The sequence below is a fragment of the Chinchilla lanigera genome, unplaced genomic scaffold (genome assembly GCF_000276665.1).
Source record: "Chinchilla lanigera isolate Chin_1 unplaced genomic scaffold, ChiLan1.0 scaffold00081, whole genome shotgun sequence".
In the NCBI taxonomy this organism is placed as follows: domain Eukaryota; kingdom Metazoa; phylum Chordata; class Mammalia; order Rodentia; family Chinchillidae; genus Chinchilla; species Chinchilla lanigera.
Window position 1 is genome coordinate 8,964,286 of NW_004955482.1, and position 24,291 is coordinate 8,988,576.

The 24,291-nt window shown below is 42.8% G+C and overlaps 1 protein-coding gene across 5 annotated transcripts in view; it reads left to right on the forward strand.

The window, feature by feature from the left end:
* The window catches only part of Ptpn11 (protein tyrosine phosphatase, non-receptor type 11), a 96,497-nt gene that overhangs the window by 29,552 nt on the left and 42,654 nt on the right, over positions 1-24,291 (forward strand). For 4 of the 5 annotated variants that reach the window (XM_005403198.2, XM_013503715.1, XM_005403197.2 and 1 more), the window contains 4 exons: positions 5,542-5,736; positions 11,916-12,108; positions 13,480-13,596; positions 15,505-15,618. In XM_005403198.2, coding sequence (XP_005403255.1) covers positions 5,542-5,736; positions 11,916-12,108; positions 13,480-13,596; positions 15,505-15,618 — 619 coding nt within the window. The remainder of the gene's footprint in view (positions 1-5,541; positions 5,737-11,915; positions 12,109-13,479; positions 13,597-15,504; positions 15,619-24,291) is intronic. The other variant, XM_005403196.2, reaches the window with a different exon arrangement.

Consider the following 24,291-nt stretch of genomic DNA (forward strand, 5'->3'; position numbering starts at 1 on the left):
TCCCAGAGTGCTCGGATTATAGGCTTGCGCCACCACACCTGGCTTTTCTTCTTTTTATCAAATGTGTTTATCAGATTCATTGGCATAGTTATTCTTTTTTATCAAATTGCCCCAGATTTGGTGAGTGTGCTGGCTTTATCTTTTTCACATTTCTCCAGTAGTCTTCAGATACTTCCTTGTTGTCTGGCTGAGACATTTCCGATGACTCTTGGGGTTTTCCTTTTCCAGCCTGGGAATCCCCCATTTCTCTCAGGGTCCTTGGCTCTTCTATTGGGAGATGGTGTTTAGAAGTGAACGTCTAGGTGCAAGGTGTGTTTGTGCTCCTGGGTGTCTTTGCTTCTAGATTCCTACAGTGAGTGAGTGGACAGAGCTGGGAAATAAATATTTATGTATTTAAAACTAAGTGTTCTTACTGATAGTTCTAGTTCAGTCCAACTTCCTCTTCTTCTCCCAGTACACATTTATACTTCCTGTCTCCTGTAGGAGAGCTGCTGTTTTCAATAGCATAATGTATGACCTCATTTGCCCGATTCTTTTTTTTTTGAGACAGGGTCTCCCTATGCAGTTGAGGCTGGCCTTGAGCTCACTTTGTAGCCCAAGCTGGCCTTGAACTTGCAATGGTTCTCCTGCCTCAGCCTCCTGAGTACTGGGATTATGAGTGTGAGCCACCATGCCCGACTCATCATTTGCCCAATTCTAAAATTAAAAAGTTTTAGAATTACTATACTACCATCTTATCTAATTATAAACCTAAATAAAGTTCTAGATTTCTTTGGAGTCATCTTGTTCATCGAATAAGGACGTCGTATTTATACTGCCTTCAGAATTTGCTAGAATTCATTTTTTGGATAGGTATGAAGTTATACAGATTCATTTCTTTCCATTTATATTTAGTTCTTTTGTCTTTATTGATTTAATTTGTATTTATTGAGCCTGTGAAACATGTATAGGATTCAAAATTCAAAACTGGCTGGGTGTGGTGGCGCATACCTGTAATCTCAGCACTCAGAAGGGTGAGGCAGGAAAATTGCTGAGAGTTCCAGGCTAGTCTGAGCTACATAAGCAGACCCTATCTCAAGAAAAAAAAAAGAGTCAAAATTCAAAACTGTATAAAAAGGCATATTCTGAGAACATTCATTCTTATCCCTACCCCTTGCACAAAATCTCCATCCCTGTAGAGATTAATTTCTACTAATTTTGGTTAATCTTTTGTGTGCGTTTTTTTTTTTTTTTTTGTTCTTAGCTAATGTCTTGCTGTGTAGTTCAGCAAGAACTGACTATGTAGCCCAGGCTGGCCTTGACCTCACAGCAGTAGTGCTGGTATTACAAGTGTGTGCCACCGCACCCAGTGCAAATATATATTTTTCTTGCTATTTTTTTTCCTCATCTGAGCGTGACCTTACTTATTTTTTTATCTGATACATTAAAAACATAAAAATGATGCATATTAGTGGGGTACTGTGTACTGTTTATTTTCCTTTTATTTTTGTATTTTTTTTTTGTCTTTCTGAGACAGGGCCTTGCTATGCAGTTCAGGATGGCCTTGAGCTCACTTTGTAGTCCAGGCTGGCCTGGAGCTCGCAGTGATCCTCCTGCCTCTGCCCTGGGATTACAGGTGTGCACCACCACGACCAGCTTATTTTTGTATTTGAAGTAGAATACTAACAATATTTTTTTTTTTTCCACTTAGAGAAATTTTTCATAAACTTTTTCATCTTTTTTAATCAGCTGCACGTAGCATTCTATCCTGTGACTATTCCCCAGTTGCTTTGTATAATCTGTTACAGATACTGTAGTTTTCTCCAATACTTAAAAATACATAATAATGCCTCAGTGAATGTACATAACAGCTTTGCGCTATGTTATTTTGTGCTTTTGGAAGTATATTGCCACAGTGATCCTTGGGGCTGAGGGTAGGGCCAGCAGCATATGTGTAGACAGCATAGGCGTTTTCTGACTTCCCCTCCTAGGGGTTGGACCGTTGTGGTTCTTCCCAGCAGTGTGTGAAGCTGCCTGATTTTTCACAGCTCTACCAATTAAGTACTCTCAAGCTGCTCAATTTAGCCAATCAGCTGAGAATGGTATCTCAAGTGAGTTTTAGTTTTCAGTTATGACTGAAGTTTTTGAAGCTAAACAGCCTTTCGGTTCTGAGGCCATCTGTACATTTTTTCTGTGAACTGTCTTAGAACCAATGCTTTGTTTGGGTTGTTTTTTAATGGTGCTGGAGAGCGAACCTGGGGTCCCACACATTAGGCAGGTGCTATACCACTGAGCTACGACTCCCAGCCCCAGAACCAGTGCTGTGAACGAGTCTCCAACATTACTTCTAAGGTCCTTACTCAACCAGAGCTGGGGATCAAACTCAGGGCCTCCTTCATGCTGGACGTGTGTTCTACCGCTGAGCTACAGCTCTAGTCTGTCTGCTCCAGCCTTTATGTTTCGTTATATTTATAAAGTATGGGTTAAATAGTCCTTGCTTGGAATGCTTGGGACCAGAAGCGTTCCAGACTACAGATGAGTTCTGATTTTGGACTATGTGTGTAAACATAATGAGATATCTTGGAGCTGAAACATGAATCTAAACACGAATTTCATTTATGTTTCATATGCACCTTATGCAGGTAGCTTGAAGGTAGTTTCATAGAGTACTTTTATGCTTTTAGCGCACCTGTGTTTTGACTGACCTGCATTCATCGAATGAGATCAGGTGTGGAGTTTGCCCCTTGCGGTGACATACCGATGCCCAGAAGGCTTGGGCTCTTGGAGAGTTCTTGCATTCAGGGTGCCCAGCCTGATGTGCTACAGGCACTGTTCTGTACGCATGCGTATGCACCCGTGTTTGCGTATGTAGTGTGTACGCTGTTCTGTCTCTCTGCAGGTCGTGTAAGCTGTTTGCTATGTTGCAAAATTGATGATTATGTTGCCTTATATTCAGTTGGTGAAGGAGAATTCCCCCTTTTTTAACTTCGAGAGAAAAAGACAGGAAGATGCAGAACATTATGTTACAACCACTGATTTATTACATTTTTTTCCTTCAGAATAAAGTAAAATTTCTTTTTAGCTATTGCCATTGGTTCTGGTCTCCTGTTTTCCTTAGAGGTAGTTACTGCCATGAATTTGGTGTGTGTCTCCCTAGTTCATTAAAAAACAAATGAGCCAGGCATGGTGGTGTGGTGCACCGCTGTAATCCTAGCGCTCTGGAAGGCGGAAGCAGGAGCATTGCAAGTTAGAGTCCAGCCTGGGCAATTAGTGACTTAGTGAGATCCTTTCTCAAAATAAAAAACAAGAAAAGAAGGAGGGATGTAGCTGAGTGCAGTGGCCCTGGGTTTATTCCCCAGTCGCGCACACACACTGTGTGTGTATGTATGTATTATGAGTAATACGTAGTATTACTTTTATGGTCCTAAATTGTCATACATGGTATATGTGTGATATAATTCTTTATTATGCCTTTATTTGTACACTATCATGTTTTTGATGTCCACCTATGTTGTCGTATATTCATCTAATCCATACTTGAAATATCTGTTTTTGTGTTAAGCCATTAAGTAAAGTCTAACAATAGGAAACTCAGGTGTTAAAATAATGTCTTACGTTGCTGGAGGAACATGTGACTTCAAGTGTTTTTTTTAACTACTGGAAAAATTGTCACGAAAAGTTGGAATGAGATGTATTAGTAATGTTTTGGGACAATTCTTTTTGTTCTTAGTTCCCATTTTTCTTTCTCTGTGGTAGAAATACATTTATATTTTCTAGAGGGTTCATTAATAATATTATAGAGACAGACTAAAAATAAATTAGGGGCTGAAGCTATATCTTGGTGGTAGAACACGAGGTCTTGGGTCAATCTACAGCACTAAAAGAAAAAAAATATGAAGAGGAGGGAGGGGGCCAGGGACCAAGGACCGGCAGTGTAGTGTGACTCAGTGGCAGAGTGCTTGCCTAGCACGTGCAAAGCCCTAGGTTCAATTTGGAGCAGCAGCAGCACCACTAAAAAAAAAGGAACGTCAATGGTTACCATGGTTTCCTTTTTGGGGCTGCCAGACCCCTGGTTTCCAAAAATGTAGTAATGGATGTTCTTGAGATATGTTTATGTAGTTGAGAAAACCAAGCAGAACACATAGTCAAATTGCCCTTGCTAACTAAAATACCAAGTTTTAGTGACTTTTACCCACTGTTATATCAGGGGATGCCATCACGTGTTGGAAACTGTCAGTTCTGTGTGTTTTTAAAGCAGGATTTTCCCTTTTTCATTTTGTGCATGCATGTGTGTGTGTGCATGTCATGCTGAGGGATTAAATCCAAGGCCTGTCTTACGGCAAGCACGTGCTCTCCCACCGAACTATGCCACCAGTCCTACAGTGATTTTTTTAAAAAGATATATGTGTGTGTGTGTGTGTGTGTGTGTGTATATATATATATATATATATATATATATGTATATATATACTGTTCAAGTATATTGTGAAAGCCGGGCATGGTGGCACATGCCTGTAATCCCAGCACTCGGGAGGCTGAGGCAGGAGGATCGCTTTGAGTTCGAGGCCAGCCTGGGCTACAAAGTGAGTTCAAGGCCAGCCTAATCTGCATAGTGAGACTCTGTCTCAAAAAGACAAAAAAAAAAAAGTATACTGAGGCATGAGTTTTGATAAACATGTTTATGCAGCCAACAGCCCAGGCAGAACATTCCCATCATCCTAAAAAGTTTCTTTGTGCCCTTTCCAGTTTTCTTCCTGACAAGAGGCAGCTACTTGTGTCATTTCTGTCCCTGTAGACTAGCTTTACTTACGCAATTTCATATAAATTAAGTCTTACAGGATATGTCCCTTTGTATGCACCCCCCCATGTTATAAGTTGAACCCAGGGTGTCACTCATGCCAGGCAAACTCTACCACTGGGAGGGAGAGTTTGGCCCCCTCCCTCCCCCATTGCCCAACGCAATGCTTTGGCTGTTCATTCGTGCTGCAGTGGTTCTCTCTCTCTCTTTTTAAAAAGTAGGAAATATTCATTGGTGGGAAGAGGTGCAGCGCCTGAGAGACAGGAGGGTCCCGAGTGGGCTGCCCTCTTTTGTTTCTCTTTCTCCCTTCGCTTCGTGGTGTTTCATTGTATCAGCATGCCGCTATTCATTTATGCATTTTTGATAAATATTTGAATTTTCAAGTTTTTTCTATTAATGTCTGCAATCAATTTTGTACAAGTGTTTTGGTGTCTTCCATTTCCTTTTGAGCAAAACACAGTAGATTTGCTGGCTTAGAAGGCAGGTGTGTATTTTAATTTAATGGTAACAGTTATTGTCACTCAGACTTTGAAGGTCAGCCCTTCAAAACAGCAGGTGTGCAGCGTACAGAAACTCAGAAGCCCTTTGGTTGGGATGTTTCACTGTGGGTTATTTTACCCTCATTGTATTTGGTACAGGGTTGGGGTAGATCTGTACCTTGACTTTCAACTTCTAGGTAAAATCTGATACTGAACATGAGACCCATTTTTACTAATATACTTCTCTGTGTGTTTTTCTTCCCTCTTTGCAATGGACTATTTTAGAAGAAATGGAGCTGTCACCCACATCAAGATTCAGAACACAGGTGACTACTATGACCTGTATGGAGGGGAGAAGTTTGCCACTTTGGCTGAGCTGGTCCAGTATTACATGGAACATCATGGGCAACTGAAAGAGAAGAATGGAGATGTTATTGAGCTCAAATATCCACTGAATTGTGCAGATCCTACCTCTGAAAGGTCAGTGGCATCTTAGTGACCACAGAGTTTGCAGCTCTGCCAGGCCCTGCGTGTTATATGAATATGTTGGGAATGGACCATGGAGTCTGTAATACTCTACAGACTGTCATCTTTAAAGTATTATTAAAGTCAGTAGTTGGGCATAGTGCTGCACACCTGTAATCCCAGCACTTGGGAGGCTGAGGCAGGAGGACTGCTATGAGTTTGAGGGCAGCCTGGGCCACATAGAGAGTTCAAGGCCAGCCTGAACTACATAGCAAGAGTGTGTTAAAAAAAAAAAAGGTAGGAATAATAGGATTAAAATATTTTCACCCTTACAGCATTTAGTTAGTGTTGCTTCCACTCATTCTTCAGGGTCATGTACTTCTTCCTGTGCATACCCAGTACATGCTGTAATTTTAAGATTGATTGAATTAAGCAGATGATCTTTGGGAGTTATTGGAGGAATGCAAATCGTAATGGTGATGCTAAAGTAGCTTGCTGGGCATGGTAGTGCATGATTGTAGAATCCCAGCCCTTGGAAGGCTGAGGTGAGAGAATTGCGAGTTGGAGGCCTGCGTGGACTACATAGTGCGGTCCTGTCTCAGAAGGCCGAAAACCAAAAGCAAAACAAAGCAGTAAAACAAGACAAAAAAACCAAAATACCAGCAGTTCTCTGTGGTGGCTTTCAACCCGTTGTTTAGCAGTGCCACCAACAGATGTCAGTTTAAACCCAGAAATGGAAAAGTGGAGCACGAACCCAGAGGGCCTGTTCCCATCTGTTCCCGTAGCATGACATCCACAAACCTGGGAGCAGGGCCTTGCTTATAGGCAGTTGTATTTTTGTGGAGCTCTTTTCCTGAGTGCTGGGACTAAGCTGACGAAGGCTGGGGCTTGCTTTATTGTAATCGATTGCATTGGTTTTCTAATTCCCAGGCTCCTTTCGGACTCAGTACAAATCCTGTGTCCCTTAATTAGCTTTGTATCTTCAGGTTGTTGCAGCTTTATGTTATTGCTGTCATATGCTCCCAATTTACTTCTTCAGCTACCACTGTAAATCCAAGTGAAAGGCTATCGGCCAACTTTGAAGTTCATGTCTATCTTTTACTCTCGCCTGTTGTGTGTGGATAAAAACTAACTTGGCCTGTTCCTTTAGGGATGAGCCATTGGTGTTAGCTGTCTGACAGCTTGTGCTTCCTTACAGCCAGCCTGAAGGAAAGAGCCATGTTTTAATGTGACTATGTTAAGGTGTTTTCCGTGATAATTTAGAGCAATAGTGTTTAAAAATCTGTCTTTACTCCTGTAATCCCAGCACTTGGGAGGCTGAGGCAGGAGGATCACCACCGAGTTCGGGTTCAAGGCCAGCCTGGGCTACACAGTGAGTTCCAGGCCTGCCTGAACTGACCCTGTCAATTAAAAAAATCTGTCCTTGAATGACCTTGGAAGGCCACCATCAGGACTGTCATGCTGATTAATAGTGCTCATTCCTGGGTTTCATTTGGACTTAGGTGTGTTGCTATCTCTTATCTCCAATTGTGGAGCATAGGAAGTTTTAGCAAAGTCCTACACCCCAACTCCAAGTCTTATGTGCATTAAACTTTGAGGTGATAACCCAGTATACTGTCTAAAGATATCAATAGCACATTCAGAGGCCATTGAGGTCTAGGTTGGAAATAGGGAAAAATCTGGAGTGCTTGAATTAATTTATAATGGTCTTTTGTCACAAAAGCATAAACATCATATTTATCATTTTAGCCATTTTGAAGTATAAAGTTCATTTCCGTCATGGACATTCACATGTTGCGAAGCAGATCTCCAGACTTTTTCCCTATTATCTTTTCTTTCGTTCTTTATTTATATTTTGGGTTTCTCGCATAAGAGAAACCATGTGATATTTAAGCTTTCACTTAACATTAGGGTCTCAAGGTGCATCCATTTTCCTACCAATGACTTGAGTTTATCCTTTATGGCAGAGTAGTGCTCTGTTGTATATAAATGCCACATTTTCTTTCTCCGTTCCTCTGTGGATAGACGTATAGGCTGCTGCCAAGGGTTAGCTACTGTGAATTGTATTTCTATAATCATGGATGTGTGTGTATCACTGTGATATGATGCCTTTAACTCTTGGGAAGATACCTAGAAGGGGAATAGCTGGGTCAAATGGACTTTTTGCTGTTAGTTTTTTGAAGAATCGCGTACTGATTTCCATAATAATTGTACTAGTTTACCTTCTCACCAACAACGAAGAAAGGTTCCTTTTAATCCCCCAGCCTTGCAGCATTTGTTGTTACCTGATTTCTTGATAATCGCCATCTTTCTGGAGTAAGATGGAATCTCAGTGTTTTTTTAAATTGCATCTCTGGCCAGCGATGTTGAACTTTTTTGCTGTATTTATTGGCCATTTGTATTTTTGAGAAGTATCTGTTCATTTCAGTTGCCCATTTCTTGACTGGGTCTTTTATTCTAGGGCGTCCAAGTTTTTTGGTTTTCTTCATATATTCTAGCTGTTACTCCTATGTCCCAGGAATAGCTGGCAAGTTTTTCCCCCATTCTGTAGTTGTCTCTTCACTCTGCTGTTCCCTTTGCTGTGCAGAAGCTTTTTAATTTATTTAATGAATGAAATTCATTGGTACATTTTAGGTATACATAATGACCACGATCACAGGGAATTTGTACCTGTTCAGTGGTACAGCTTGATTCTTTTTTTCCCCTTCCCCTATCCTCCCTTCAACCCTCTTCACCTTTCTTATTTACAAAAGCTTTGTGTCCATTTTTCCTTTTTTTCTCATCATTTTTCTTTCTCTTTCTTCCTTTCCCCCTCTCCGCTTCCTAGTTCCCCTTCCCATTTTCTTCCTATTTCACAGTATCTGTTATACATTTTGGTCCTTATTTACACTTTAGGTTTCTCATGCCAGAGAAACAGTGCGATACTTACACGTGTGTCCGATTGATTTCACTTAAGAGTGCATCCATTTAGAAGCTTTTTAATTTGAAATGATCCCATTTGTTGATTTTTAGGGTTATCTCGTGCAGTTGGGGTTCTGTTCAGATACTCCTTGCCTGTATGTATGTCTTTGAGTTTTACCTATGTGTTTTCTAGCACATTCAGTGTTTCTATTTTAACATGTAGTCTTTGATCCATTTTGATTTTATTTTAGTACATGGTGAGATATAAAGGTCTAGATTGAATTTTTGGCATGCAGATAGCCAGCTTTTTCAGTACATTTTATTAGAGGCTGTCTTTCCTCCAGCGTAAGTTTTTGGCACCTTTATCAAACATCAGGTAGCTGAATGTATGGAGTTGTTTCTGCATCCTCTGTTCTGTTCCATTCATGCATGTCTTTTTTTTGCCAACACCATGCTCTTTTTATATCATGTTATGTTATTTATTTATTTTTTTGAGCCAGGGTCTGGCCTCAAACTCGTGGTGATCCTCCTGCCACGACCTCCTGAGCGCTGGGATTACAGGCGTGTGCTACAACACCCAGCCAGTGTTTTTATCACTGTAGCTTTGTAGTATAGTTTGAAGTCTGGAGTTTTGATTCTTCCTGCCTTGCTTTTGTTGCTCAGGACTGCTTTTACTATTCTAGGTATCTTCTGGTTCTATATGAATTTTAGGATTATTTTCTCTAGTTCTGTCAGGAAGGCGATTGGTATTTTCATTGAGATTTTGGAAGTAGAGCCATTTTGACTATATTGCTTCTGCCTATCCAGAAACAGGAGATATCTATTTTCTGGCATCCTCTTTAATTTCCTTTTTCAGAGTATTGTAGTTTCCATTGTAGAGGTCTTTCACTTCCTTGGTTAGGTTAATTCCTAGGTATTTAAAGTTACTTGAAGCTATTGTAAAAGATACTGTTTTCCTAATTGTTTTCTTCCTCTTTTTTTTTTTTTTTTTTTTTTTGGTCTTTTGAGATAGGGTCTCACTATGCAGTTCAGGCTGGCCTTGAGCTTCCACTGTCCTCATGCCTCAGTTTCCATTTAATATGATGTTGGTGCTTTGGTTTCTCATGAATGGCTGGCTGGCTTGCTCTTCCTTCCCTTCTTTCTTCCTTCCTTCCTTTCTTCCTCCCTCCCTCCTTCCCTTCTTTCTTTTTTTCCACAGGGTCTTGTTCCGTAGTTCAGGATGGCCTTGTACTTACTGTGTAGCCCAGGCTGGCCTTGAATCCTCTTGCTTCAGTCTCCTGAGTGCTGGGAGTACAGGTGTATACCACCACACCTGGCTGTCCTAAATGGCTGTTATCAGATTGAGATAAGGTCCTTCTGTACCTATTCAGGTTTTTTTTTTAAATCATGAATGCATTCTGTCTAAAGTTTCTGTGTCAGTTGAGATGATCATGTGAATTTCTGTTTATGTGGTGTACTACAGTTATTGATTTGTGTATATTGAATCATCCCTGCATCCCTGGGATGCATCACACTTGGTTGTGATGTATGATCTTTTTGATGATGCATCCTGTTTGCAGGTATCTTCTTGAGGAGTTTTGCATTGATGTTCTTCAACATGTTGCTGCCAACTTAAACTACCCATGCTGCATGCATGACTGTCCCATCATGTGGCTTGAACCACTGGTGGTTAGCTCTTTAACAACAGATGATAAAAACTAAGGATGGTGGCATACACCTGTAATCCCAGCACTCGGGACGCTGAAGCAGGAGGATCACTACGAGTTCGAGGCCAGCTTGGGCTACGTAGAAAGTTCAAGACCAGTCTGAACAACATAATGAGACCCTGTCTCAAAAAACAAAACAAAAAAATCAGATGATGGAATTAAAATCACAGTTGCGTAGCAGCAAGACATACAAATTATTGTAAACATGTTAAAGATATTGGCCTATAGTTCTCTGTTTTGCTTGGGTCCTTTTCTGGTTTTGGAATCAGGGTAACCTTAGCTTCCAGGAATGACTGGGAGTATTGCTTCCCTTTCAGTTTCATTAAAGAGTTGGAAGAGTAGTGATGTTAGACTTTTCCTGAAGTTCTTGTACAATTCAGGATTGAATCTGTTGGGGCTTGGGCTTTTCTTAGTTGGTAGGTTTTTAAAAAATTATTATTATTACTCCTTCAGTCTTACTGCCTGACATTGTGTTATTTAGGATTTTTGTGCCTTCTTACGTAGCTTTGGTAGTTTGTATGTATTTAAGAATCTATCCATTTCTTCTGAATTCTCCACTTTATTAGAGTACAGGTTCTCAATAATATTACTGATTCTTACTAATAATCTTCTGGATTTCGACAGAGCCTTTTGTGATTTTGCCTTTTTAATTTCGAATTGATTTGGGTCTTTTTTTTCTTTATCTTGTTAAGATTGGCTAAGAGTTTGTCTGATTTATTCTTTCAGAGAACTAGCTCTTTCATTCATTGATTCTTTGTATTTTAAGTCTCAATGTCATTAATTTCTGGTCTTATCTTTATAATTTCCTTCCTCGTACTAGCTTTGGATTTGGGTCATTCCTGTTTCTCTAGGGCCTGAAGGTGCATCACTGGGTTATTCACTTGGGCTCACTCTGTGTTTCTGATGTAGGCATTCTCAGCTAGAAACTTTTTTCAAAGGACTGCTTTCATTGTGTCCTATAGGTCCCAGTTTATTGTACTGTTGTTATCATTGGATTCTAGGAACTGTCTAATTTTTTCATTGATTTCTTTTGTGACCCATTGATTATTTGAGAGGATATTGTTTAATTTCCATGGATTTTCTGTGGCAATCAAATAATTTTCTGTGATTTCTTTTGCCATTGATTTCTAGTTTATTGCACTGTGGTGATAACACACGTTGGATGATTTCGATTCTTTGGCATATACTTAAGCTTCCTTTATGAGCTAACGTGGTCTTTTGGAGAAAGCTCCACGTTCTGCTGAGAAGAATATGTATTCTGTTGTTGCGTGGAACACTGTAGATGTCTATTAAGTCTATTTGTTTGAAGGTTTGGTTCAATTCTGATATCTCTGATATTTTTATTTTTTTGTCTAGTTCAATCTGCAGTACTTCCAAAAAAAAAATTCATGATCATTCTTACCTTGTTTGTCATTTTTCCTACTTGTATGAGATGCCAATTCTGTTGATGGAGCATCACTCTGTCCCTGGGAAGAATATCTGTTTTTACATTAAGTTCAGGAGAGCTGACTGTATATGGTAATTTAGAGAAAGAACATTGTGAATTGATGGCTGAACTCAATTCATTTTCATTTTAAAACATTTTAGGTGGTTTCATGGTCACCTCTCTGGGAAAGAAGCAGAGAAATTACTAACTGAGAAAGGAAAACATGGTAGCTTTCTTGTCCGAGAGAGCCAGAGCCACCCTGGAGATTTTGTTCTCTCTGTCCGCACTGGTGACGACAAAGGGGAGAGCAATGACGGCAAGTCCAAAGTGACCCACGTCATGATCCGCTGCCAGGTAAAGCCCCGGGTCCAGGGGAATGTTGTTCCTGAGTGTTTTTTCTGCAAAGAGAAGACAGATGCCATTACATCCAAAATCTGATTTTCTTTGTTCTTTTAGCCCGGACCTTCTATTCTGTTAGTATGTTGTGTATTGGGATTGTTTTGTCACTTCAAAACTCGTGTTTTATTTCCGGTCTCCGCTGGCAGATGAACTTGTGCTTGAGGGTATTGCCTCTGCTCTGGAGTGTTTATTCTGTTCCTGTGAGACAGCTGCCAGAGCTGCTCCAGGTCTCCAGGCTGAGCAGCCCCAGCTCATCCCCAGGATTGTCACAGTCTAGCCTGGCACTGTCCACCAGGCCCTTTGTATCTGTGAGTGCCGCATCTGTGGGTTCACCTGCTGGGAATAAAAAGCATTTGGGAAAAGCAGTTGTTTCTGTACTGAACATTTGCGACTTGTCGTTTTGGTCATCATTCCCTAAACAATGCAGGATAACGACGCTTTATGTAACATTTGTTTTGTGCCGGCCTCCCTATATGAGATATTTATTATAAGTCATCTAGACATGATTTAAAGCCTACAGAAGGATATATGTGGGTTACGTGCAGATACTGTGCTGTTTCATTTTGGCTTAGTCCCCTTCTTTGGTGCTGGGTTTTGTTTTTTTTTTTTTTTTTTTTTTTGGTGCTGGGGTTGAACGTGGGGCCTTGTGCTTTCTGAACAGGAGCTGTATACCCCTACCCGGACGTTTTGTTTTGCTTTGAGTCTCTCCCCTTGGCCTCCTCCCCTATGTACTACTGCAACTGTTTGATCTATTTTTAGGGGAGAGTCAGGCTTTGAGTTTCAAATGGAAAAAAGTTAGTTTTTCTCAGTTACGCTAATTGATGTAGCCATGGATAGTTGCCCTCTCTTTGGAAGTGGAAACACTTGAGATCTGCTCTGTGAGCAAGTTTCAAGTGTGTAAGACGTTGTTATTAACATAGTCATCGTCCTGTACCCAAGGCTCGGAGACTTGTTCATCATGCTGACTGTTCGTACCTTTTGACACTTGTCTCCCCCTTTCCCACTGCCGAGTCCCTGACAACTGCCATGATGCTCTGTTACTCTGAGTTGGATTTTTTTTTTTTTTTCCAGATTTCACATAAAAGTAAAATTGTGTAGTATTTGTCTTTCTGTGCCTGGCTTTTATCCTTCAGGCTCACCCAGGTTCCAAATGATAACGTCTCCCCCTACTTTTTAAAACTAATATTCCATCGTGATTATAGCACATTCCTTTCCGTTATATAGAGAACACACCTTCCCCATTTTCATTCAGTGACCATGAGAACCAGTGTGGGACAACCAGTGATTAATGTAATGGTAATAACCATCGTCTCTTTATCTTGGAAGGAACTGAAATACGATGTTGGTGGAGGAGAACGCTTTGATTCCTTGACAGATCTGGTGGAGCATTACAAGAAGAACCCTATGGTAGAGACATTGGGCACAGTGCTCCAACTCAAGCAGGTGAGCCTGTTGGAAAACTAAAAGCTCCTTCTCAGAGTTTTAAAAACACTAATTTTTTAAAAAAACCTTTGTCTTTTTGTTTTTTGAGACAGTATCTCGCTGGTTTAGGCTGGCTCTGAACTCATGGTGATCCTCCTGCCTCAGCCTCTCAAATGATTGGATTACAGGCATGCACCACCACGCCTGACCTAAAAATGCTAATATAAAAAAACCCAAAAATCCCAATACAGAATTTTCCAAACATACAGAGCGTGTCAGTCAGCTTTTTGTCACTGCAAGAAGATACCCGGGGGAATCAGCTGAATAAGGGAAGCGTTCATTCTGGCTCTGGGTTTCAGAGGTCTCAGTCCATGGTTGACCCGTGGATTTGGGGATCTGATGGTACCGTGCATCATGGTGGGAGAGCGTGGAGGGGGGGCCTGTTACCCTTACGGTGGCAAGAAAGCAAAGAGGCAGAGAGAGTCTGCGCCTAATTCCTAACTTCCTCCCACTCTGCCTTGCCTACTACAGTGTCTCCCACATCCCAGTAGTGCGGTGGGCTGGGGACCAAGCCACCTGCACTTGGGCCTGGGAATATTGAAGATCTGTAATATACTACAGAAGTAGACAGCATTGGTTTCCATGTCCCCACACCAATCTTCAGTTATGATCAACTGTTTATTACTCTGCTCACTGTTAGCTCTTATGATATTTATGGGTTTGTGATTGTTCTTTTTTTTTTCTTACTGGGAATTGAACTCAGAACCTTGCCCCTCCCAGACAGGCACTTGTGCAGCTGCTGTTGGTTTTTTTGAGACAGAGTCTTGATTTGTAGTGCAGAGTGCCCTTAAGTTCACTGTATAGTTCAGGGTGTCCTTGAACTCATGGTGATCCTCCTGCCTCAGCCTCTTCAGTGCTGGGATTACAGTGATGCACCATCAGGTCTGGCATTCCTCTGTGATACTTAGAGATACAAGTTCTCTTGTATCTCACAGAGATTTCACAAGTATCTCACAGAGATACTTCTGTGATACAAGTTCCAGATGTTATATCAAGTCCATGTGTATCTGTAAAAGTCCTTGAAGAGTTAGTTTTTTGTTTTTTGAGCTTCTTTGTTGGTGCTGGGGATCAAACCAAAGGCCTCACGCTTTTTTTTTTTGTCTTTTTGAGACAGGGTCTCGCTATGCAGTTCAAGCTGGCCTTGAGCTCACTGTGTAGCCCAGGCTGGTCTCGAACTCTCCAACGATCCTCCTGCCTCTGCCTCCTGAGTGCTGGGATTACAGGCGTGTGCCACCACACCTGGCTGGCCTCATGCATATTAAACATGTGTTCTACCACTGAGATACTCCCATAGCCTTCTTACAGCGTTGTGGGTTTTTTTTTTTTTTTTTTTTTTGCTTTTTTTGTTTTGAGACCGGATCTCACTGTGTAGTCCCAACTGGCCTTAAATTTGCAGTCTTCCTGCTTCAGCCTCCCAGGTGCTGGGATTGCAGGTGTGCAGCACCAATCCTGGCTCTCCTTACAGAGTTTTAAAAGAAAATTTTCACTCTAGGTCACTTCGGTTAGTTACCTTCAGGTGTTCACACTTACTAACTGTAGAGTTGTTATTTCAAAGTGCACCCTTTTAACAGCAGCAGTTTTTTCATTTCTAAATCACATTGTGGTCTATTTATAAGGAAAAATAGGTGAATTTATATTAGTGGGGAAAGTATGCGTGAAGACTGAAGAAGGCTATATATATAGTATTTCCCAACAGAACAGAGAAGAAAGTGCAACTGGGTTTGAAGACTTCCGTTGTAAATCACCATGTCCTGTGAATTGCCTGCCTTTGCCTTTGTGAATACAAACATTAAAGTCTTTTTCCCCTCCGCGTTAACACCATTCTAAAAAGCATTTTCTCCCTTCCCACCACCTGCTGCACTTGGATAGCCCCTCAACACAACTCGTATCAATGCTGCCGAAATTGAAAGCCGGGTTCGAGAATTGAGCAAATTAGCGGAGACCACAGATAAAGTCAAGCAGGGCTTCTGGGAAGAATTTGAGGTAAGTTATGAAGGAAGTGTGTGTACGTGAGGTATGAAATCCGTTTCTAATGGCAGAGACGTTGGCCTTATGTTTGGACTTGGATCTGAGAGACCTGACATCTTTTCTTAATTCTGCCGTTGATTGACATGGAGTGAGCTGCTGACGGGGCTTCTTTGAAATAGAAGAGCATTGTGTTCTCAGGCAAGGAGTTGGCAGTGAGCACTGAGTGGATGAGCCAACAGCTCCATTTGGCTCTTTTGGTTTGAGCCGCTGGCAAAACCCCAGAAAACCGAAAAGATCGTGTTTGTCTGGAAGATTTCCCAGCATTCACTGTGTCTTTAGAAAGACTCCTTACCCTTATTGCATTGAAAGAGTGAAAGAGAAATACCTCCTGTTTGCTTTCAGTGGGTAGTTCAGATGGACAGCTTCGGGAATCTCGGTAGACTGATTCCTCTCTTGGCACCTACTTGGGTAGGAGAGCGTCCCTGATGAAAATGGCCCATGTCCTGGTGGACTCCTTACCCGTCCACACTGCAGTGTCTTTCTGGTTGAGAGAGGGAAAACAGCGATGAAAGGCTTCGGTGAAAAAGCAGCGATAGCACAAATCCGAATTTTATTTATTTTTAGTTTACTTTTTTGGTGTGGGGCAGGAACCTAGGATGTCATGCGCGCTAACCATGTGCTCTGCCCCTGAGCTACACCCCTAGCCCTCCCAGTTTTTTATTTTTTTATGTTTTTAGTTTAAAAAATTTTTTTCTTTTTTTTTTTTTGAGACAGGGTCTGGCTGCACAGTCCAGACTGGCCTCGAAGTCACTGTTCAGCCCAGGTGGGCCCCAAACGTGAGTGGTCCTCCTGCATCAGCCCCCGAGTGCTGAGTGCGGGGATTGCAGGTGTGTGCCACCGTGCCTGGCCTCTCACTTTTTTAATCCTTCAGAGATGTGTAGTCAAATTGCTGCTACGCCTCCCACGCATTCGTAGTAGTCCCCTGTGTGGTCGGACACTAACTGGACTTCAGCTTAGCCTATTTGTTTCATTTTACATTTAAATTTTAGGAATTTATTTCTATTATGTTTTATTTATAATTATGTAGTATATTGTTTGATTTTTTTGAATCAAGTCTGAAAAGAAGTTTGCCTTTTAGCGTTATCCTTTCCTTCCTATATTTTGTTACAGTTTAAAAAGTTACAGTTTTTCATTACATTTTCACAAAATAAGCAAGTAGGTGTATATTTTTTCTCTGTGTATATATATATGTATATATACATATATACATACATATATATATTTTCTAAGATAAATAGTGGTGTTCTTGACATACTTTTTCTGGCGTTGCTTTTTGTCAGTACCTTAGACACTGCTGCATTGTGACGTGAGAGTCAGCCTTCATTTATTTCCATTACTGCATTGTACTCCATTGTACAGTGGCACCATCGTTTATGCAACTTGCTGTCGAGTTCTTGGGTAGTTTCCAGATACATTACATAGAGGATCACAGTGCATAACCTTGTGCATGCGTCTTTTCTATTTTTGCCGACCAATTTTTTTTTTTTTTTTTCGCTTTTGATCCAAGTTCTCACTATGTAGCTATTCTCTTGCCACAGCCTCCAGAGTGCTGGGGTGATAGGTGTGCACCATCATGCCTGACTTGCTGACCACTTTTGATAATAACATTTTAAAGTATTTTTTATGTTTCTTGTTAAAATAATGATTGTTACTCTTTTATTATATGCATGATTTTGGTTGACATATGTAACGTCTGAAAAATGCTGTTTTTGAAATTTTTTGCTAACTATAAGGAATGTAGAGCTATTTTGTAACTGAGACCTTCTCTTTCCCCTTAGTGAGGAGTGAACATGGGGCTTTACACTGAGCTACATCATCAGCCTTTTTAAAAATGTTTTGAGACAGGATCTTGCTAAGTTGCCCAGGCTGGCCCAAACTTGTGATCCTCCTGGTTCAGCCTGCCAGAGTGCTGGGATTACAGGTGTGTTCCATCGTACCCAGCTTCTAGACCTAGTTGTATTTGTGTAATTTTAAATTTAAAAAAGTTTTATTTCTGTCAGTACATGTTTGCAGTACACAATGATTATCATAGGCCAATTTTTAGTTTTATACTTCATTTAAAGAATAATAGCAAGGCTGGTGGTACAGCTCAGAAGTAGAGCACTTGCCTCTTGCCTGGCATGCACAAGGTTCTGGGCTTTACCCCCAGGAGTGCAAAAATACATCTGTGTATCTTTGTGTCCTGAGCTGGACACAACTGTGCACACCTGTAGTCCAAGCTACTCTGGAGTGTGAGGCAGGAGGATTGCTTGAGCTGAGTTTGACGCCAGCCTGGGCAACGTAGAAAGACCCTGTCCCAAACAAGCAAGGAGACAGAAAGCCAAAGTTACCAATTGCACGAAGGACTCTTCCTTTGTCTTTTTGTTTGTTTGTTTGTTTTGTTTTTCTTCCAGTACCAGGAATTGAACTCATGGCCTTGCTCTTGCCAGGCAGGCGCTTTGCCGCTGAGCTAAATCCCCAGCCCAAGGACTTTTCCTTTAAAGTGATGATCAAGTTAAAAAATTAGAACACTGAAGTGAATATTTTTTCAAAAATTGTAGTATTTTAATTATATATCATTCCATACTTATTTTCTTGTCATATTGGGGATTGATTGAACTCCGGGACTGCTGAGCTACATCCTCAGCCCTTTTTTATTTTTTTTTATTTTGAGACAGGATCTCGATAAGTTGCCCAGGCTGGTCTTAAACTTTTGATCTGCTGCCTCAGTCTTCTAAATAGCTGAGATTTCAGGTGTGGACCAGCATGCTTGGCCCAAAATTAACAGCATTTTTAAAAATTACAAGTTATATTGAGGAAAATTAAAAACTACACGGTGCCTGGTACAGTGATGGATACTTTAACATGAGGTTCCTTGAGAATAATGCTTAAGGAAGCAAGTTCTAAACTTCCCAAGGAGCTTGTGGTTGTGGTTTTTTTAAACAGGGTCTAGCTCTGTAGTCCAGACTAACCTCAGACTTGCAACACTCTTCCTGCCTCAGCCTCCCGAAGTGCTGAGATGAGAGGTGTGCGTCACCATGCCCAACTAGGCAGTGGGTTTTTTTCATGATCCACTTGGTGGGTTAAGATGTGAGTTCACTTGCTGTTCCAGCCATGGAAAAAGATGGCATTTATAGATGCTGACCTGATGGTTTTGCTCTGTGATGTGTCATTTTCAGTCTGCCTGTCACATACATCATTAACAAAAGGGGAGAAATGGAGTTGGCCTGGGGGAAATGGAAAGCAGCGAGCTCACATCTGTACACCCTCTGTGTGGAGGTCACACTGCGGTGGTAAAATGGTTGCACACTGAATCAGGACATTAAGGTTTCATGCTATGGAAACTGTCTGAAAAGCTTTCTAGAGCTCTTCTGTCCTTATTTCTTTAGTTCATCAATTTTAAAAAATGGCCCTTTGATAAAGGCTGGAGCCAGGCGAGTAAGGCTGAGAACAGAACAAACCATTTAAAAAAAAAAAAAAAAAAAATCAGATACTTGGAAGCAGATACTCATTATAATTTAAATCCCCTGGAACTGGAGTTTGATCCACAAGTGGACGGCGTGATGCTGTTAGCAATTACACCTTCAGCAGTTTCTGCAGAGGTGATAAATTTGGGATCACACTTTTTTCACACCGTGGTCTGATGGTCTGTAGAGGAAACCCGCACTCTAAATTTCCATGCCATTTTTACTTCACTTCTGGCAACCTTTTGTTTTTTATTTTTTGTTTGTTTTTCTCCCGGCACCAGGAATCGAACTGACGACCTTGCGCTTGCCAGACAGGCGCTTTGCCGCTGAGCTAAATCCCCAGCGCCCCCTGGCAACCTTTTATTTTTCTATTTTCTGTGCCCAGCTCCTTATTCTTTGCTCATGTGTATGTGTCATTTGAGGTATATTTTCCCAGAGGGCATTTATGAATTACTTTTGCTTTGGACACTTCTTAAAATATGAAGCTCTTTGTGCTACTCTTCGGTTCTTTTCTCCTTCACTGCAGGCTGATGATTTCTTTGTAGGATATATTGTATGATCAAGACTCTGAATTTGATCTGAATTTTCTTGGTGTTTGCCCGTTTGTGATTTGTGTCATCATCCGTGTCTCTTGTGTATCTCTGCTTGTGAATGTACAAAGGTGACTCTTAAGCCAGGTGCACACCTGTAATCCCAGCTGCTCAGGAGACTGAGGCAAGAGGATCACAAGTTGGAGGCCAGCCTGGGATATACATAGCAAGACCCTGTCTCTAATAAAAATTTTTTAAAAGGCAGGAGGTGTTGCTCAATGTTCGCTCGGTTTAATCCCCAGTACTGTGGAAAAAAAAAACGTAGCTATCAGATGGGTTGAAACAACATTTGATTCAGATGAGTCTGACAGTGAATAACGGAGAAGGCAGGTTACGGTTTGTAATTCTGTGCCTGCAGTGTGCATGCGATTTGAGGCTTGAGCCAGGCTGCACACGAAGATGTGGCTGCATTTACACAGCATTTGCCCTCTGTGCTGAGCTGCCAGGGCACCCTGTGGGTTGAGCCTGGGCACTGGCGTTGAGTGCAGGGCCTGCAGGAGCCAAGTCGCAGGCGGTGATCTTGCGGCTGTCGTTGGGCCTTACCATCTCCAGCCACCCTGATCCTCCTACTCCTTGCTCGCTTCATACCTGCTTCATTCTCATTTACTTTCAGCAGATTCTTCTGCTTCTTGACTGACTCATCAACCTTACATCATCACATCCTTTGCAGATCTTGAAACTAACAATTTCCATCTTCATACCAGTGGTTCAGAGATTCTCTGGCCCAGATGCCATCCATCTGTGCTCCACAGAGTGTGTGCCAAGGACACAGTGACACAGAACACGTAGGTCTGCTCAGACCACCCTGTTTGGGGTGAAATAGTTGTCAGAGACCAGGATTGTAGCAAGCTGGCAGACACGCCAAAAAGATCTCCCAGGCACCACACACACTGCGCACAGCAGTGAGTGATTTCCTGCACTTAGCAAGTATTTACTGAACATAGACTCTGTTCTAGGTTCTAGAGAACAAATCAGCCTTTATCCTTATAAACCTGATAGTCATGGCAGAGACAGTGAATAAAGAAGCAGCTAAATAACTGTTCAGCGAGATCAGGGTCAGTGTTATGGAAACATGCAGTAGGGTAAGAGAGAAATGGTGTGTTAAGGGGCATTACAGTTTTACATAAGCTCTGACCAGGTGGATTGGAGCAGGGACCTCAGGAAGAACAGTGGCATGAGTAGCAAGTGCAAAGGCCCTGAGGTAGGGGTGTGTACCCGGTCAGGCACTACAGCTGGCTGAGGGAAATGGGAGCAGGGAGGTGGTGGAAGAGTCAGATGATGCAGGGCATTGTGGGCCTGTGGAAGGCCTTTGGCTTTTACAAGGGGGAAGATGGGAAACTGTGGAGTGTTTGAGCATGGAGTGGAGTGGTGTGAGCACTGGCTGGACTGCAGGGCAAGGAGAAGGCGGGGAGGCCAGGAGACTCGAGCTGAGGAGTGGACCTCAGGGGGCAGCGGTGGGAGTGGCTGGGCTGTGGAGCTGCTCTGAAGGTAGACTTGGCAGCCTTTGAAGGGAGAGCTGGAGGTGCTGTGTGCGACAGCCGAGGCCGTGCCAAGAGGAGCGTGGCTGTCTCGAGCAGGCGGGGACGCAGCTGCATCGCCTAGGAGAAGCCTGGAAAGAGCAGGTGCTGGGAGGCCGTCAGTTGTTTCACACGTGTTCAGGTCTGGGCTGCCTCTCCCCGGCCCATCCGGAGTGTGGTTCCGAGGTGGAGTCCCCGGAGCTCAGGAGAGCCTGCTCGGGCCCGCTCTTCCCTCCTCGGCCTTTCTCCCCTCCATGCTGCCGGGTCTTCCCTCTCTCAGGGAAGCGTCCCTGCTTCCTGCCCATTCCTGGCTCCGTGCTTCTGTTCCCTGCGCACTGGGTGACGGATCCTTTCCTCGGTACTGCTCACCACGCTTGGCTTTCTTGAGTGATTGGTGTGGCTGTTGGTTTTAATGCACTGTGGGTCTGTAGTACGGAGAGCGGTAGTGGCCTGCTGGAGTGAAGAGAGGCTCTGCCTGGGAGAAACTGAGAGGGCACCCGTGTAGAGGTGTGCTTTGATCCTGCTTTTTTTTTCTCTTTTTTTTTGGGTGGTAGTGGAGAGTGAATCTAGGACCTTCACACCAAGCTATGTCCCCAGCCCTTTTTGATGTTTTTGTTTTGTTTTGTTTTTTGTTTTTGAGATAGTTGATAAGTTGCCCAGGCTGGCCTTGAACTTGCAGTCTCCTGCATCAGCCTCCCAGTGGGCTAGGATTACAGGTGTGCCATGTGCCCAGCTTGATCCTTCCTTTGTATGTCTGCTGTGTGCAAATCATCTGGGAAAATAATCCCGCCCATCAGGTCCCACGAGGACAGGTTTGGTTCTCTGTCGCCCCAGAATGCAGCGGGGAGCCTGTGGACAGTTGGGTATTTGTGGGCGGCGGAAGCTGAGTAGCGAGCGGTTGCATTGGATTGAGACACTTCGTGTATATTCAGCAGAAAACAGCTTGTGATGCTTACGAACACTCGGGGCTCTGCCATGACGTGTTCTGCTTCAGTGTCACGCAGCCTGTTTTCACGTGGAGCCCGATTGCCTCTTGGTGGGTGTACATTATGGTCTTTGAGGTTCCTCTACACACACAAGAAACTCTAATTCAGGTTCACAGTGCTAGATTCCAGAAAGATTTTATTTTTTGAACTTTCTGTTTCTGATTTTACAAAAACAGCACCACCAACAAAACAAAAGAATACAACACCCAAACAAACCAACCCATGCAACAATTTATTCCCTGGGCTTGTTTTTGTCTTGTGCCTTAAACTCACTTCCTGTAGAAATTTCTTGCTCTGGCAGCCCAGCGTCTTTCGCCCGTCGTCTGCAGCCCCTCCTCTGAAGTGGCTGAGCCTCTCGGGTGAGCGCTGCAGGCCTTTTGCTGGTAGTCATGCAGATATCCTGGACTCTGCCTGCAGTGCCGCTGGAGGAGCCAGAGGCCTTCAACCCACAGTCCAGTTTGATTTCTTTAAAGAGATTACATCCTGCTCAGGGGAGCTATAAATCCTGCTTCAAAATGGTTAGGTTTTATGGAAACAAGGCTTTAATAGCACCCTGGAGCTGAGTCCAGAATAATAATAATTCTTGCTGGTGGTCTCTAGCGGAATCTTCCCCCTTGGTGGGAAGCCACGCCATCACAAAACCCAGCCCCTAGCCGGAACCAGCCCCCTGCTTCACAGGATTTTGGGATATGAGCTGGCGCTGTCACCAGGATCTTCCCTCCGGGTCTGACTTCCAGTTGCTTAATAGAGGAACTGTCACCTTCTCGAGGACAGAACATTTCAGTGGCCAGAGGCTTATGATGCAAGTTTATGTGGCATTCTGGAGGGTCCTTCATTTCCTGTACAGTATCTCTTTCGTTCCTCCCCCCTCCCAGCCTTCCCAGGTATGTTTTTCTCTTCAGGGTTGTTTTTCCTGGGGCTGCTTGACTTCTGTACGGGCAGTTTAAGATCTGAAGGTTCTGTATCTGCTTAGCCTTTCCCCTTTGCTTTTAGATGACCTGTTCTTGCCCCATAGAGTGGCTCAGGGCCGCAGCCTGCATCTCTTCTCGGCTCCTTCCTCCTGCACCCTTGCGATGCACCTTCTTCCCATGGACTACATTGACACTCTGGGGAGACACAAGTGCCATTCCTTCGTTTGTTCATACTCATTCATAGTGTCCCCTCCCATATTCCCAGCCCATTTTTATTTTTTGGAGATAAGGTCTTGGTAAATTGCCTAGGCTAGGCTTGAAATTTTGCTCTCTTGCCTCAGTCTCCCTGAGTGCTGGGATTACAGGCATCTGCCACGGTATCTGGCCATAAGCAGATTTCTTGTTGGTAATTCTTGCAGTTGTTTCTCCGCCTCCCTCTTATATTGCTTGTGAGAATATCGGGTGCTTCCCACAGTTTTTTGCTTGGCTTCTCTGACCTGCAGCAACTCGATCATCCTGGCTTTATTCCTTTCCCCCTTGTGTGTGGCTTGTCGTTCTTTGTGTTTTCTTCTCACCAGCTAACTTGGGGGTTCTCTAGGATCCAGCTGGCTCCTTGAGAAGTTTAAACTCACTGCTCTGGGGGAAAACCTCCATCCAGTTCTCATCCTGTTCTAATTACCCTAAAGTTGAAGTCCCTTCTGAGCTCTGGTTTTATCTTTTGAATGATCTATTTCACATTTCTTCTTGGCTGTTGTCTCTCCCCAAATTCAAGCATTCTCAGTAAGACCTGTTATTTCCTCCCTCAAGCCGAACATTACGGGGGTTTACCCTGGTTGCACATTCATTCTGGCCCTGTAGGCTGTGATCTTCAGTGTCCCTTGACACACTGTCCTCCCACTCTTGCCATTTGCCAAGTCCTTTTGATTTTTCGTTCCCAGTGTCTTTCTGGTCTTAGGGGACAGAAGGAAACTGCATTGCGCTGAGTATGTGGGTAGGGAAAGCACACACTGCATCCCCAGAGCTGGTGCTTTTTTTGTTTGCTTGTTCGTTTTTTTTTTTGAGAGAGGGTCTGGCCATGTAGTTCAGACCAACCTTGAATTTACTGTGGAGCCCAGGCTGGTCTTGAACGCATGGTGATCCTTCTGCTTCAGCCTCCAGAGTGCTTGGATTAGATATGT